At 40.1% G+C, this 15,302-nt stretch overlaps 1 protein-coding gene across 17 annotated transcripts in view; it reads left to right on the top strand.

Moving 5' to 3' along the window:
* The window catches only part of LEF1 (lymphoid enhancer binding factor 1), a 118,994-nt gene that overhangs the window by 71,814 nt on the left and 31,878 nt on the right, over positions 1 to 15,302 (top strand). For all 17 annotated transcript variants that reach the window (XM_021100273.2, XM_021100272.2, XM_084970637.1 and 14 more), the window contains 2 exon segments: positions 10,849 to 10,981; positions 15,091 to 15,181. In XM_021100273.2, coding sequence (XP_020955932.1) covers positions 10,849 to 10,981; positions 15,091 to 15,181 — 224 coding nt within the window.

Here is a 15,302-nt window from a genome sequence, read left to right on the forward strand (position 1 = left end):
ATAATGATTTTTCTAAAAATTTTCTTGAAAGGCAGATGATTGGCCAAAATATGATTTGTTAACAGTAGAAAGAAACCCAAAGCTCTTTTAAAATTTTCTTCAAAATAAAATTTCTTCAAAATCTGCTTGGCGTCCTAACTGTGTTTAGTGATTGCCCTTTTCCATTCCTTAAGCTGTGACCCTGTAGTTACGTGGAACTTTTATTGTACATAGTTCTCCCTGATTTCCTGATGTTGGGAGGTGGGGAGAGGAGGAGGTGCTCTTCTTCTCTCGTCCCTTCCCCTTTGATAGGTGTGAGTTACATGCTCTTGACTGTGGAGCCCCATTATTTAAAAAATAGTAACAAGGAGAAAAACACAAAACTGTATATACTTCAGAACTTTATAGTGTAACCAGAAGTAACTGTAACACAGATACTGACATTTGCATCGGCACATCATTTTTGTCTGCTAAAGATTAATTGGTGATAATGTTTTGCAAACACAGAAATGAGAGAGTGAAGTGGGTTATCTGTGTCTGAATAGATGACATCATGTCCTACAGCATCCTGAGCTGGTAATCTCGGGCCCCCGCCCCACTCTCTCCCACATTAGCTTTAGGAAAGGGTGATTATGGGTAGGCCTGACATAGTCACAGGAGCCCTTGGAATGCAGAGTGGTTCTCCATTTTCTTCTTCCTCCAAGAGAAAGTCGGGGATTCAGAGCAAAAAAAACCTTTGATGCACTATTTTCACTTGTACGTTAGAAGGGCTGCTTTTCAGGCAATGAAAGTGGCCCCACTTGACAACCAGCAGGGAAATGGGGACCACCACAAGGAACTGTATTCCACTAACAACAGGAGTGAGCTCCCAGAGCCTCCAGGCAGAAACTCAGCCCAGCCAACACCTGTGATACCCTGAGCTGAGAACCCGCTCACACCGCGCTGGTCCTGCCCCACAGAAACTGTGAGGTGATAAATTGTGATGTGTTAAGCTGCTTATAAATGTGTGGTAATTTTTTTTAGGCAGCAATAGAAAATTCAAGGATAAATCCCTGTTTTTAATTTAAGGCTATGAATTCTTTCTTGAAAGGAGCTGACTTCTTAGTGTTGAAATCCTCATTCAGACCATTAGTCATAAGAAGGAGGTATTGAGTGTCCCCACTTTTCCAGGACCAGAGCGAGATGCTAGGGGCAAGTTACCAAGGCCTGACCTCTGTCTGGTGAGAGAAAACAGATGCACAAACAAGTAGTAACACACAGTGCAGTAAGTGCGTGGTGTCATGTCCTGGGGCTACGAGCACAGAGCCAGTGATGACTGAGTGCACCTGAGAAAGTTGAAGAAGGCTTCTAGCACCAAAGAGTGCAATCCATGTCCCCGATACTGTGTATCAAGAATCCCTTTGAAGAAAAGAATTCAGAATTGAATGATAGAGCACAAGTCTGGAGTTCTATATTAAGTTAAAGGAGTTGAAGGAGTATAAAAACGTTAAACGTCCTTTAAAAGGATGTAGTATATCTTATTTTTTATTGTTTACGTTTCAGATTTTTCTTGATTTGTAGATTTATAATAGCAGGTAGGAAGGGAAAAAATGGTATCTTAGTACATGACGAAAACATTCTACCTTTGTAACCCATAAATTAGTTTTTTCTGAATCAACTTAACTGAAATAATACCTTTCACTTTATTAGCTTGTATTATCCACAATCAACAATTATTTCTTTTTTTGTTTTTTTTTTGGGGGGGGGGTTTTTTGTTTGTTTGTTTGTCTTTTTGTCTTTTCCAGGGCCGGACCTGAGGCATATGGAGATTCCCAGGCTAGGAGTCTAATCGGAGCTGTAGCTGCCAGCCTACACCAGAGCCACAGCAGCTCAGGATCCAAGCCGTGTCTGTGACCTACACCACAGCTCACAGCAACGCCAGATCTTTAACCCACTGAGTGAGGCCAGGGAACGAACCTGCAACCTCATGGTTCCTAGTCAGATTCATTAATCGCTGAGCCACAACGGGAACCATTATTTAGTATAGGCAACAGTTCTCGAAGTGTGATCTGTGGCTTCCCAGCGCTCCCTGAGGTAGGGGGTCCATGAGGTCAAAACTATTCTCATGGCAACACAAAACATTATTTGCCTTTTCCAATATGCAGGCATTTGCATCCTGCATTTGCATGCAGAAGCAAGAGTGGGTAAAACTGTTGGTGTCTTGGCACCAAATGGTACTAATAGTCATTTAATTCTGCACCACCACACGCACGCACACACACACACACCCCAGAGGAAAAATGCCAGTGTCACTTAAGAATATCCTTGATGAGCAATAAGAAAATTTTATTAAATCTCAACCCTTTGACTGCATAACTGACCAACAAGCTATAGTTCTTTGGACTTTAGTACTTGGCAGATTCTTTCTCACAAAAGTCTCTCTCTTCAGTAAAAAACAATTGATAGCATTTGTTGCCAGTGATAAAATTTGAGCTTTCAAGTAAAAATCAGAATTTTAGAAAACCTGTGCCACTTCTCTGGGCTTGATAACATCCCAAATCCTTAAAGTTTTTCTGATGAGATGAATAATGATAATGTGGGGTTTTTTTGTTTTGGGGTGTTTTTTTTTTGTTTTTTTGTTTGTTTGTTTTTGGTCTTTTTAGGGCCACACCCAAGACATGGAGATTCCCAAGCTAGGGGTCCAATCTGAGCTGCAGCCTCTGGCTTCTGCAGCCGCTGGCTTATGTCACAGCCATAGCAATGCAGGATCTGAGCCGCATCTGCAACCTACACCACAGCTCACAGGAGTGCTGGATTCTTAACCCACTGAGTGAGGCCAGGGATCAAACCTGCGTCCTCATGGATACTAGTCAGATTCATTTCTCCAGAGCCATGATGGGAACTCTGATACTGTGATTTTTATTTTTATATCATATAACAAAATATACATATCAAATCCATCAACGGTATTTTCCAAATGCATAATGTTATAAAATGATACATGGGCAAATTCAAAGTGCAAGATAGATCATTCAACTTTAAGAGTAAGAAAAGTATATTGATAATGTTTTTGGTTCTACATTGCTACTAGCCTTTAAGAAACTACCACTTGTTGGGTTTGAGTTTAGTATCAAAGAAAATTATCAACAATTATCTGGAAGAACTATTAAAATAATCCTTTCCTTTTCAACACTTTATCTGTTTGAGGTCAGATTTTCTGTGTACTTCAACCAAGATAACATATCCAAATGGAGTCTTGAATGTAAAAGTAGATATGAGAATCCAGTTGTCTTCTGTTAAGCTAGTTGCAAAGGAGGTTTGGTGTGTAGTTCACCTGAAAGAAAGCACAGTTCCGAATTCTGAAACTGTGTCTAGAGATGAGTGATTTGAACTTGTGGGAGCAGAGTAATTGATTTATTGGCTCTATTTTCCTTTTCCTCTTTCCTCTACCCAGTCCACAAATATTTATTGAGCATGTTTTATATGCCAGGACTTGATAGATGTTTTATTTGCATTGTTCATTAATCTTCACCTTAAACTTATGTGGTATTATTCCACCCATTTTACATGTGCACAAACTGAAATTCTAAAAAATAAGTGAACTACCTAAAGCATAGCAACCAAGTGGGACTTGAATGTTTGGGATTTGAACTCTCTGCTCCAGTTCCCAAGTACTTGAATATTAAATTATGTTAATACTCATCTCATCCACTTAGCAACCAGAGGATGCCAGCACTGTTTCTGTTTCCTTGGGATACAAGCTGTGGACTTCAGAGTCACTGACTTGGGTTCAGATCCTGTCTCTATACTTAACATCCTGTGTGATCTTGTGTAAGTTGCTTACCCTCTCAGAACCTTCGTTTTCTTCTCTGTAAAACAAATCGTAACACCAGACTTGGGGGGGGACCTTCAGGATTGATGAGGAAATGTATAGAAATCATCACCTTATAGAGCAGTGGGAACATGGAGGACACACCACACATTTTCATCTTTGCAGCAATTCCAGAGGTCTGTTTGGAGTCCTTCTAGTGACATCAGTCTTCTGCAAGTGGTGTGTTGTTCCTGTCCAGACCTTCATTACAGCTGAGCCTGGGGTAGCCACGCTCAGGTGGCTTGGACAGCGGTGGAGAGAGAGGCTGGGTAGTGAGCAGTGCGGAAAAGGACAAGTGAGGAACTGATACCCAACCAGGCCAGCATAAGTTCTGTCTGCTCTCATCATTACTTAGCTCTGTGTCCAGAAGGACTCTTAGCTTTCATCTATAAACATAGAGGTGGTACCACCTACCTATGTGGATGAGTGCCAGAGAGAAAAAGTCACAGCCATAATGATGGGCACTTACTGGGTGTCCAGTCCATACTCATTCCTTTCCTCGTGACATGTTCCTTCCTCTCTTAGGGTGAACATTCCAGGTGTCCAATAGAAACCATCCCTGTGCCTCCAGGGTTGGAATCATGGAGTATTTGTCCTTTGTGAACCCTAGTGTTTTCCCAGTTCCTGCTCAGGATTTCTGCAAAGTCTGGGACCTCATCATTATCTCAAAAGAAGCTGATTCCTCATAACCAGTAGTGGTCTCAGATTTGGAAGCCATGTCAGACCTGATCAGGTGTTTAGTTTTGATGGATCTTAGGGAAGTTTTCCAATACTTTCTTTTGAGTTCTAGTTCACGAAAAAAATCATTGTATCCTTTTGGTGTAAACTAAATCTCCTTTTTGTGAGAAGGCTTGAGAAGCTCAAATTCTCCAAAGAGGAGGGGAAGGCACAATGTGAAATTACCCAGCTTCTATTTCACGAACACCAGACTTAAGAGTTTAATAAAAAACTAAAATGCCACCATAACGATTGAGACCAGCTGAAATTCCTCATCTAAATAAGTTGGAGGAGTGTTAAAATTCGCCTGGATTCAGTCATTACCAAGAGGAATCTTGATAAAATGAACAGCCAATTGAAATGGAACTCAAGACCTTTATGCACAGCCAGATCAGCGCTGTGGGTTTAGTGGAAATCTGAAGATGTACAGAATGGGGACTGGCCACCAGGCCAGCAGGTCTCTCCCCCAATTACTCTGCTTACCAGCAGGCCCACGGCCTTAGCCAGGAGGGGGCTGAGCCACTTTTTAGTCCTTCCCAGAACCACAGCTGCAGAGGCTGACAATGTTCATGACAGTGTGAATTACCCCCAGCGGTAAGGGGGGTCATTTCTGGGAATGCTGCTTTGGGAGTGGTTCTCAGGATCCCTAAGTGGCACCCACTTTGTGTCCGCAGGAGGTGTGGGTTTTATTGGCTTTGATGCCAAGGAAGTCCTTACCTGCAGGGACTAGCCTGGGTGGCAGCCAAGCTAGCTTCCTTGGAATGTTTTTCAGTCCTGGAGAGAAAGGCAGCAGTTGAGTCTCTGCAACCCTGACCACTCTTACTGAGGCACTTCTTTGTCTGATGTGATTCCTCTGCTGGGCATAGAGACCACACGGTCTTTCATGGATGTCACATTCTGTCAGGTATGGCCCAGGTGGTCAACTCAGTGTCCAGGATTTTATGAACTGGGCTCTTCAGGGAGGCCACATCATGTACTGGTAATGAACGTGGCCTTGAGAGCCAAGCTTTCTACATTTGAACTACTACTTCTATGCCCTTGGGAAAATTACTTCTCTGTGTCTCAGCTTCCTCATCTGGAAAAGGAAGCTATGATAGTACGTGCCTCAAAGTTACTTACAGAGTGCTTAGTACATAGGAGGTGCTTGGTCAAGTATTACTTGCTGTAATGATTATGTGCTAAGTGGGTAGGATGGCCTGGTAGTGGTTTTTCCAGTTGGAGGAAGGACTTCAGGCTTCCTACTGAATAGCCATGTGTAGGTGCTGAGGGTAGGCAGGAGAGCTGTCTTTTGAATCCACCCTTAATATTTTTTACCCCTTTCCCAGTACCTGCTCTTTCCATCTTTCTTCATTTTCCTTTGCTCACCTGACTGATCACCTGCCTGAGATGGGAAGCTGGAATCAGAAATATCAGGGTCTGTGGCCTGGCTCGCACTTGCTGCTGTGTGTGCTTAGACAAGTCACTGAACCTCTCTCTGAACAGGAGTGGAGGATTTGGGATGTCTTAAGGCTGCCAGGTTTTTTTTGTTCTTTGTTTTTTTTTTTTTGTTTTGTTTTTGTTTTTGGTCTTTTTGCCATTTCTAGGGCCGCTCCTGTGGCATATGGAGATTCCCAGGCTAAGGGTCTAGTTGGAGCTGTAGCCTCTGGCCAAGGATCAAACCCGCAACCTCATGGTTCCTAGTTGGATTCATTAACCACTGAAGCTGCCAGGTGTCTTGTAAATGTGGAATAATTGTGTGTACTGCTTTCCTGGGGTGACCAAGCAAAGGATACATGTTGGGAATACCTGGTGGTTCTCCCCTGGGAGCTAAGACTTAACTGACTGCACATGTGAATGAAAAACAGTCAAAGTGATTTTTTGCCCGCCCTCCCTCCCTTACAGGGGTATGTGTGGTGGAGAAAGTACCAGAATGGGAGTGAGGAGACAGGTTCCATAGGTGTGATACTGGGTGCTCGGTACCTGGCATGGAGGAAAAGTCCAAAAAATGGAATTCCTCTCTTGCTTGATTCCACTGGATTGAGAGCCCTAGGGGTTCCCACTCTCGTTTTCCTCTTAGTGATCCCTGTTACTAGAATTGTGTAGTGAGCAGGGCTCTCTTATTGTAAGTGCTAACAATAGTCATGGCTTGATCACCCATTCCCTGGTGACTTCTGTTTCTCAGCTCCCTGTCTTAGAAAATAAGGATTTGGAGTTCCTGTCATGGTGCAACAGAAATGATTCCGACTAGGAACCATGAGGTTGGGGGTCCAATCCCTGGCCTCACTCAGTGGGTTAAGGATCCAGCGTTGCCATGAACTGTGGTGTAGGTCGCAGATGTGGCTCGGATCTGCCATTGCTGTGGCTGTGGCATAGGCCAGCGGCTACAGCTCCGATGAGACCCCTAGCCTGGGAACTTCTGTATGCCACAAGTGTGACCCTAAAAAGACAAAAGAAAGAAAGAAAGAAAATAAGTATCTTGGACTAAATGAACTTTTGGCTTCTAATTACAAAGACGTGTAATTAGATATACACTGTCTCACTTATCACCTGGTCACCTGGTTTCTCTTCTTTATATTACTTGATACCATCTTTTTGGATTTAGCTTTTTTTTTTTTTTTTTTTTTTTTTGGTTGTTGTTTGTATAGTTTTGTTTTTTACATATTATTTTTTTTTTTTGTCTCCAGTACCCGCATCTCCATTTCCACGCCCCTGGAAAGGAAGCTGCATGAGAACAGGGAGCTTGTCTCTGTTCGCCATCAGTGCTGGAATGGTGGTTGCCACATTTTAGGTGCTTTAATGCATATATACATATGCCCACATACACACTTGTAGCCAGGCATTATGATATAGTTTTGTAAGTTTGTCTCCAGAAACGATTGGTTGTTATTCTCCTCACCACCTCCCCCCAATATTCAGCACCTTATTATTTGGAGATTAGAATTCTAGCGTTAAGAATGGTTATATTGTCTGTCTGTAAAGTTAGATGAAGTAGCATTGCTGGGTTCTTGCCTTACATGTGCATGTAGTATCAAAGGACAGTGACTCCTGATGTCAGAGGGAACCCACAATTTAGGGCTGAGGATGCTTGTCCACGAGGGCGCATATGCTAAGCATCTGAGGTGTCGGTTGGAACCGTTCATATACATGGTGGAGGAGGTCGGCAGAAGGCAAAATATAAACCTTAGAATTGTCATCACCCATATTACTGAGATTTCATATTGCTTTTATTATTTGGCCACAAAAATGGACATCATCCTTGTTGGCTTTAACACACCTACTAGTGCTGCTTTCACTATCCATCTTGCAAAATATAAGACAAGGCCAGAGCTTAAATTAAAATCCTCAGCTTCTTATCTCCTTCCCACAGGAAAGCAAATCTGTGTTGAAAACCGTAAAATTAAGAGGAGAGCAAGGATAGCATAATTTAACAAAAATTCATGGCACTGGATTCTGAGCTATATGACTGGAGGGATAGGTCAGACATTTAAGAAGATGCTGCCTGCTAATGCAAGTTCCTTAAGGTGGTGCTCTGGAAATAAGACAGGCATGCAAGAAAATTATATAGATATATGTGTGTGTGTGTGTATTTCTAGAAGATTTATGCAATGCTACGCTTTGTAACTACCCTAGGAAAATATCTTCATAGATAGAAATTATGCTTCTTATGAGACTTCTGAAATGAGACTCAAAGCAGTTATAGTATAGTTGAAATATATTCATTTTAGCATTAGAGTGTTGAGATATTTGCTTCCATATTTTAAAGGGTTTATAATAATAATATCCTCCTCTCTCATGCCCACCCACCCCCACTTTGTCTAGCATTCTAAATTCCTTGTATTTAAGAGGCTCATTTTGTGTATTTGGCAAACCATCATTAACACTTGAAAAGCATTGAAACATTTTTTTAGGCTTTTACACATTTATATGCATAGATGTCTCTGCTGAGGTGTATAGAGAATAGGCTTTGATAGTGGTGCTCTATTTAATAAATGCCAAGGGCTATAGGAGCTATTTGAGTTCTGCCATTAGAAAGGAGCTGATAATTATAAAATAGGGGGAGTCTAGTATGGATATTATATCATTGTCTAAAAAAAGTATGATTTTTCTCCTTGCTTTTTTTTTCATAAGTTTCTTTTGGGTAGAGGTTGTAATGATAGGATATAGAGAATTACTGTTACTAACTGCGAAGAGAGTTAAGTGTTACGGGGATAATTATTCCTAATTTTCCTGAGGGTGGTTCTTCCTTTTGGAGCCACATATTTTTTATACCTAATTTGTAAAAATCATGAAATAAAAATTACTGTGTATCATAGGGGCAGCCACCATACACAAATGTGTTACAGGCCTTTAGCCGTTCCGATACCTCCCTACATTTTAAGCAGTTACATTATGGAATTTTTAGGCACTTCCTCAAAATTTTTTTAATACAGATAATTGTTTCTGGAGAAAGCGATTTCACATGCGCTTTAGTCTGTAGTATAGTAAAAAACTCACCAGTTCAAACTAGTTAGGATAAAGGCATGTCTGAACTAATGAATTAGAAAATGTTTAGAATTTGTTATAGTCTGTTCCTCTTAAATTCACAAGTTACTATTCCAGTGTTCCTAAATAGATATCTTCCTGAGACTGCGTTAATTTAGCAGATGGGTTTAAAATCAGAAACATATTTTGCATGTATATTATTGTGTTGATTTTTTTTTTTCTTCTGGGAGGGGCAGGCTTTGGGGTTTTTTGGGTTTTTTTTTTCCTTCTTTTGCTTTTTTTTTCTTACAAGTACCACACCCACAACATATGGAAGTTCCCAGGCTAGGGGCTGAATCAGCTACAGCTGCTAGCTACACCACAGCCACAGCAACTCAGGATCCAAGCCGCATCTGCAACCTACACCACAGACAGATCACAGCAATGCCGGATCCTTCACCCACTGAGCAAGGCCAAGGATCGAACCCTTGTCCTCATGGATGCTAACTATAGTTGGGTTCATTTCTGCTGTACCACAATGGAAACTCCCAGGTAGGGGTAGGCTTTCTTTTAAAAAAAAATCCCCCAATTAGGTTAAACTGCCTGAATCTTGTTTACATTACTGATTTGCTTATTAAGTGCTTTCTTGGTAGTGCAAATTCGACTTTAACCAAACAAAAGATTCCCAGATTGCAAATTATGTCCAAGTAAATAACCTGAACTTTTTTTTTTTTTTTTTTTGTCTTTTTTGTCTTTTTGTCTTTTTTACGGCCACACCTGTGGCACATGGAGATTCCCAGGCTAGGGGTCTTATCAGAGCTGTAGCTGCTGGCCCACGCCAGAGCCACAGCAATGCAGAATCCGAGCCGCGTCTGCAACCTATGCCACAGCTCATGGCAATTCTGGATCTTTAATCCACTGAGTGAGGCCAGGGATGGAACCCGCGGCCTCATGGTTCCTAGTCGGATTCGTTTCTGCGGCACAACAATGGGAACTCCTAACCTGAGCCTTTAAAAAGTGTTACTTCACCTAGTTTTAGAATTACAAGTTTAAATAACAAGATTTACTTTCAAACAACTATAAGATATAAAATATGTTAAAATGTAAATGTTGACAATTTAGAGGGTTCTTATAAACCATATTTCACATTGTGCAGTTAAACTCAAGGTTGGAAAGTTAAAGACTCCTAGAAACTAGAGAATCTGCAGATGAACTCAGTAGCTCTAAAGCATAATGAATGATGGTCGTGTTTGATTAACAAAGCTCTAAAACTTGAAAAAAAATGTTGTATGGTTCTTAAAGATACGCAAATCTAGAATTACAAATTTTATAAACTAAAAGGATACCAGAACAGCAAATTTATATTTACTGAGTTGTTTAAAAACTTGACCTTTCAGTTGGCAATATTTATTTGTTTATTTGTTCACTGAATAGTTTTTATTGAGTGCCTTTTTATGGCAGACATATATAATGAGTAAAAAATTTATAAAACGTCCATAACTTTTGTTCCAGTAACTCTTTGTTGACTTTAACCCGAGGAGATAATCCAAAAGGGACTGAAGTATGTAAGTATAGCACCTGATATCAAATGGACTAATAGTGATCAACCTAAATCTCCTAAAGGGCCTTGGCGAAACAACTGATGGTTTCTTGATGGGATATTCCTGTAGTTGAGGAATACTTAACACGGGAAAATCCTAAAGGGCTAAGTGAGTATAGCCAGTGGTTTCAGTTGTCCAGGTCTGGAGATGATTCTTGTTACTGCTGATGCCCAGTTGCTACTATGGTGTCACTTTTTCTTGGGGAGAGGAGACAAGAGCTGGGCATCCATATTAACTGTTGGTCTTGTGGTTCCTTTGCAGTCAAATAAAGTGCCCGTGGTGCAGCCGTCCCATGCAGTCCATCCTCTCACTCCCCTCATCACTTACAGCGACGAGCACTTTTCTCCAGGATCACACCCATCACACATCCCATCAGATGTCAACTCCAAACAAGGTGAGAACCCTCCCTCCTCTTTGGATAAATGAGGAATTTCATCTCATCCCTCTGAGTGACCTCACAGGTGCCTCTGCTCATGTCATTGGGTGGGTGGTTGTGGAAGACAAGAGTAATTTATTTGATAGAAGAAATTTTTAATAAGCATATAAGAATTTGTGATTGGCTTCTTTTATTTTCAAGATTAAAAAAAGTATTGAAGGGTCATTTTAATGTGACAGCTCTGAGGATCTGTGATCACAATATAAAACAATATTTTGTGAAAATAAATTACAAGTTCAGCTCTTGGTGCCTCCTGCCATGTTTCAACTTATGCTAGGTGTTGATGATAGTGTTAAAAAAAAAAATGGAAAAGAGACAAAGTAGAAGTTTTTTTCTTCAAATGTCCTTTTTGAACTTTTTGTGATTCCTCCTCATTTCAGTTCTAACTGTGCTTTTATCCTCTTTTTTTGTTGCCCGGCACCTTTAGGTTTAAATATAATTAAAATACATAACCACTTCTGTCTAAATCAGAGTAATATGAATCATATGTTGCTTCTCTAAATTATTACCAAGTTCTGCTCCAATATCATTTATAGAGAAACACACATCATAAGACATCTGAAAAATCAAAATATCCAGTTTCTAACCCAGTGTGTGTGGGCGTGGATTGATCATGGCTCAGGGTTCCCAAGCCTTCTGGTCCTGTCAGCTTAGAGCAGACTTTGCAGGGTTGGGGGCTTTGGTCTCAAGAGAGCCTTTGCTCTTTCCATGTACACACACACGTGGACCCCAACAGGATCTTTAGAAGGTCAAAATAAAAGGTCCTATAAAACCATGTGAAGGCAGAGAATGTAAAGGGGTAAAACTTGCTATCTCTAGCACTATCTCTGATTAATAGTAAATACCAAAATTTTGTACATACATAAGAAAGAGTGGAGTTCAAAGGCTGAGTGTTTTTTCTGCTGCCATGAACTCTTCTTTGTTAAATATGTATCACCTTCATTTCCCACCTTTGTTAAAAAAGACAGCTCTTTGAGGACTTAGTTACTATTGGACTTTGAGTAGAGCCCCAAGAATCTTTTCTTAGAAGAAGAATCATCAAAGCAGATGTTTCTGGCTTTGTCTCTGTTTTATTCCTCATTTCCAGCCCTTCCTTTCCTCTGCTTCCTTTTGCTAAGGACCTCCAAAGAATAAGAAACAGACAGGAAGTGGGATGGACTGGGAGTTTGGGTTAGTAGATGCAAACTGTTGCTTTCGGAGTGGATAAGCAATGAGATCCTGCTGCATAGCTTAGGGAACTATATCTAGTTACTTGTGATAGAACATGATGAAGGATAATGTGAAAAAAGAACGTGTGTTTGTATACATGTGTATGTCTATATATACACACACACGTATAACTGGGTCACTTTTCTGTACAGCAAAAATTGCCATTGTAAATCAACTATAACAAAAATAATTTTAAAAAATTAAGTATCATGACTACTAAAAAAAAGAAACAGGTCTAAGGGTATATGGTGAGAAGGGGAAGTAAGATAGGCATCTTGGGAAGAATGCTGAGTTTAAGAGGGAAGATCAAGAATATGACCTTGGCTGTAGCGAGGAGTTTTCGGTGCCTCTGGGATATCTGAAGAGGGGAATTGTGATGTAGGCAATTTCCACATGTGGGTCACAATCCCAGAACAGGGTCTGAGCTGGAGATAATGTTTGGGAACTTGAAAGATGCTACTGACAGTTAGAGGTAGATATAAAAGCCCCCAACAAGCTATCAGCAGAAAGAATCCAGCAGCAGGTTTTATTTAGTTTTATTTTCTTAACAATTACATAGTATTTACTATGTCCCAGTCCCTGTTCTGAGCACTTTGAAATGAACTTATTTAGAAGAATAACATTATTTAAAATTTTTTTTAGAGAATAATGCATGATGGTTCAGGAGTTTTTCATTCAAGAAATCTAGGAGAGTTCAATTTTTAAAAGAGACAGTTTTATGACTAGCTACCAAATTTTACTTTCTTTTCTGTTTCCATATCTTAATGCTACCCTACCTTGTTTATCTTACTAATTGTAATTTATATCATTACTCCTCAGACTTTTTTTTTTAAAAAAAACAAACTTTTCAGAACTAGAGAAGGGACTAGTGAGCATGACCAGAAATTGTCTGCTTGCAGTTTCTTTGAAGTATTTTGTCCTAAAAATGTATGTAATTTTCGCATTCTACTCCATACACTGTTTGCATTTGTTTAAATATAAAAACCCCGTTTTTAATTACTTTTTTTGTCCTGGACTTGGTGTACCTCATCACCATGTAGTTAAGGGGATATGTAACCTTGTTTAAAAAGAAGTAATTTACATGATTTTGCATTTATATCCTTCCATTTAGGTACATGCATCACCAGAAAATAAGAAAAGAGTCTACAGCTTCCTAGGTCTCTTGCTGTTTTACTCTTTTTCTCTCCTTCTGCTTGCCTTTTGGTTTATCATGTGGCCCAGCTACTTAGATCATGGTATATTGAGTTGCTGATTCAAAGTTCCAGGGAGGCTGGTTAGCTTTATCCTCCAAAATCCAAAATTAAAAAAACCCTCAAAAAGGAGTATCATGTACATACTCTAACTCTAAATGGAATTATCCAGTAAATATAAACTGTTTGTCACCAGAATCCATTCTTATTTGTAGAAAAATAACTTTAATTTCCTATTTAGCACATTCGTTTTTACCTTTCCCTCAGTGTATGGCCTGGATGGGGTGGGGAGCAGCTTCGAGTGGGAAAGTGTAGTTGTAGGAAAAGGAAAATTAACATCAACTTTGAAGGTAACATTTCTTTTCTTTCTTTTTTTCTTTTTTTTAGGGCCACACCCTCAGCATATGGAAGTTCCAGGCTAGGGGTCCAGTTGGAGCTACAGCCACCAGCCACAGCAATGCAAAATCCAAGCCAAGTCTGCCACCCACACCACAGCTCATGGCAATGCTGGATCCATAACACACTGAGCAAGGCCAGGTATAGATCCTGCATCTTCGTGGATACTAGTTAGATTTGTTTCCACTGAGCCATGACGAGAACTCGCAGTAACATTTCTTAAGCCATTCCCATATGCTCAAGGCCTGTAATATCTTTTAAAATCCAGTTGAAATTCATAGACATTTTAAATAGTGTTTGAAAAGGCAGAATGCTTAAAGAGCATCTTCTGTGTACTCACCTAATTTTGCATACTGGTCAGTGTAATGATAGCCACTGAATACATATTCTGGGTGTATGTGTTCATACATGGTAATGGTCTTTTAAAGTCGGATTAGTTGTGTAAAGATACCCATGTGGCTTTTTTTCTATTCAGAATCACTTGCCCACAAATAAAAAGTCTAATTTTTTAATTTTGCATATTTCTATGTCTGTCTTACCCCTTCTTTTCTGTACCCAAGGTAAGATACAAATAAAAAGATGTCATTTGGGACTAGGATTAGGTATGTTATAGTAATAGGGCAGTGTACTATAGGGAGTGTGAGATCAAGAAACAATTTGGTGGCACTCTCATTTTCTGTGGAATACAACTAATCCAGAACAGCTTGACCTCAGAGCCCAAAGGACTCAACTTGATGAAGAGCTTAGTTGGAGCTAAAGTGGCAGAGACCAGATGAATCATATCAAGTGTGACCATTATGGGGCTGAAGATGATTTCTAATTAATCTTTGATCCTCTGAGGTATCACATTTCCCAAATCTATATGTCCATAAGGGAGCCAGTGAAAATCTGAAAGTAGCAATTTACCTAATCCTTGAACATCATGGCAGGCCTTCTACTTATGAAGTGCTGTCTTTTTCCATTCTACACAGAAACAACTGTCTACCATTTTCTTGACCAAAGTGAGATAATGCAGACAAATGAAATAATTTTCAAGTCTTTTTTGATGTCTATTTACTCTTTCAGGAGCTCCTTAAGATGTACTACCTTTAAGACATGTTTTCTCAGATGCAGAAATCTTGAGAAAAGTTGACAAACTGCTCTTAAATGGATCTGAAAAACATTGTTTCATTCTCTAGTTTAAGTGTTAGGTACACAATGCATTTTCTTGCATTTCTAGTTCTCTTCATGTGGAATGTCCTGACTCTGCCTCTCCATTGTTCTTTTTAATAGGCATGTCCAGACACCCTCCAGCTCCTGAGATCCCTACTTTTTATCCCCTGTCTCCGGGTGGTGTTGGACAGATTACCCCACCTCTTGGCTGGTAAGACCCTTCCTGCAACCTTCAGCCAGGCATTTGAATACATGTTCTTGTACTGCCCACTCATGGAAGTTAGCTTTATGAATGATAACACTTGTGGAGCCGAAGAAACCTCACATCAACA

The sequence above is a fragment of the Sus scrofa genome, chromosome 8 (assembly GCF_054392235.1).
Source record: "Sus scrofa isolate SSC_HxYL_T2T_F1_AM1 chromosome 8, Sscrofa_HxYL_maternal_Yorkshire_Landrace_v2.0, whole genome shotgun sequence".
Lineage (NCBI taxonomy): Eukaryota > Metazoa > Chordata > Mammalia > Artiodactyla > Suidae > Sus > Sus scrofa.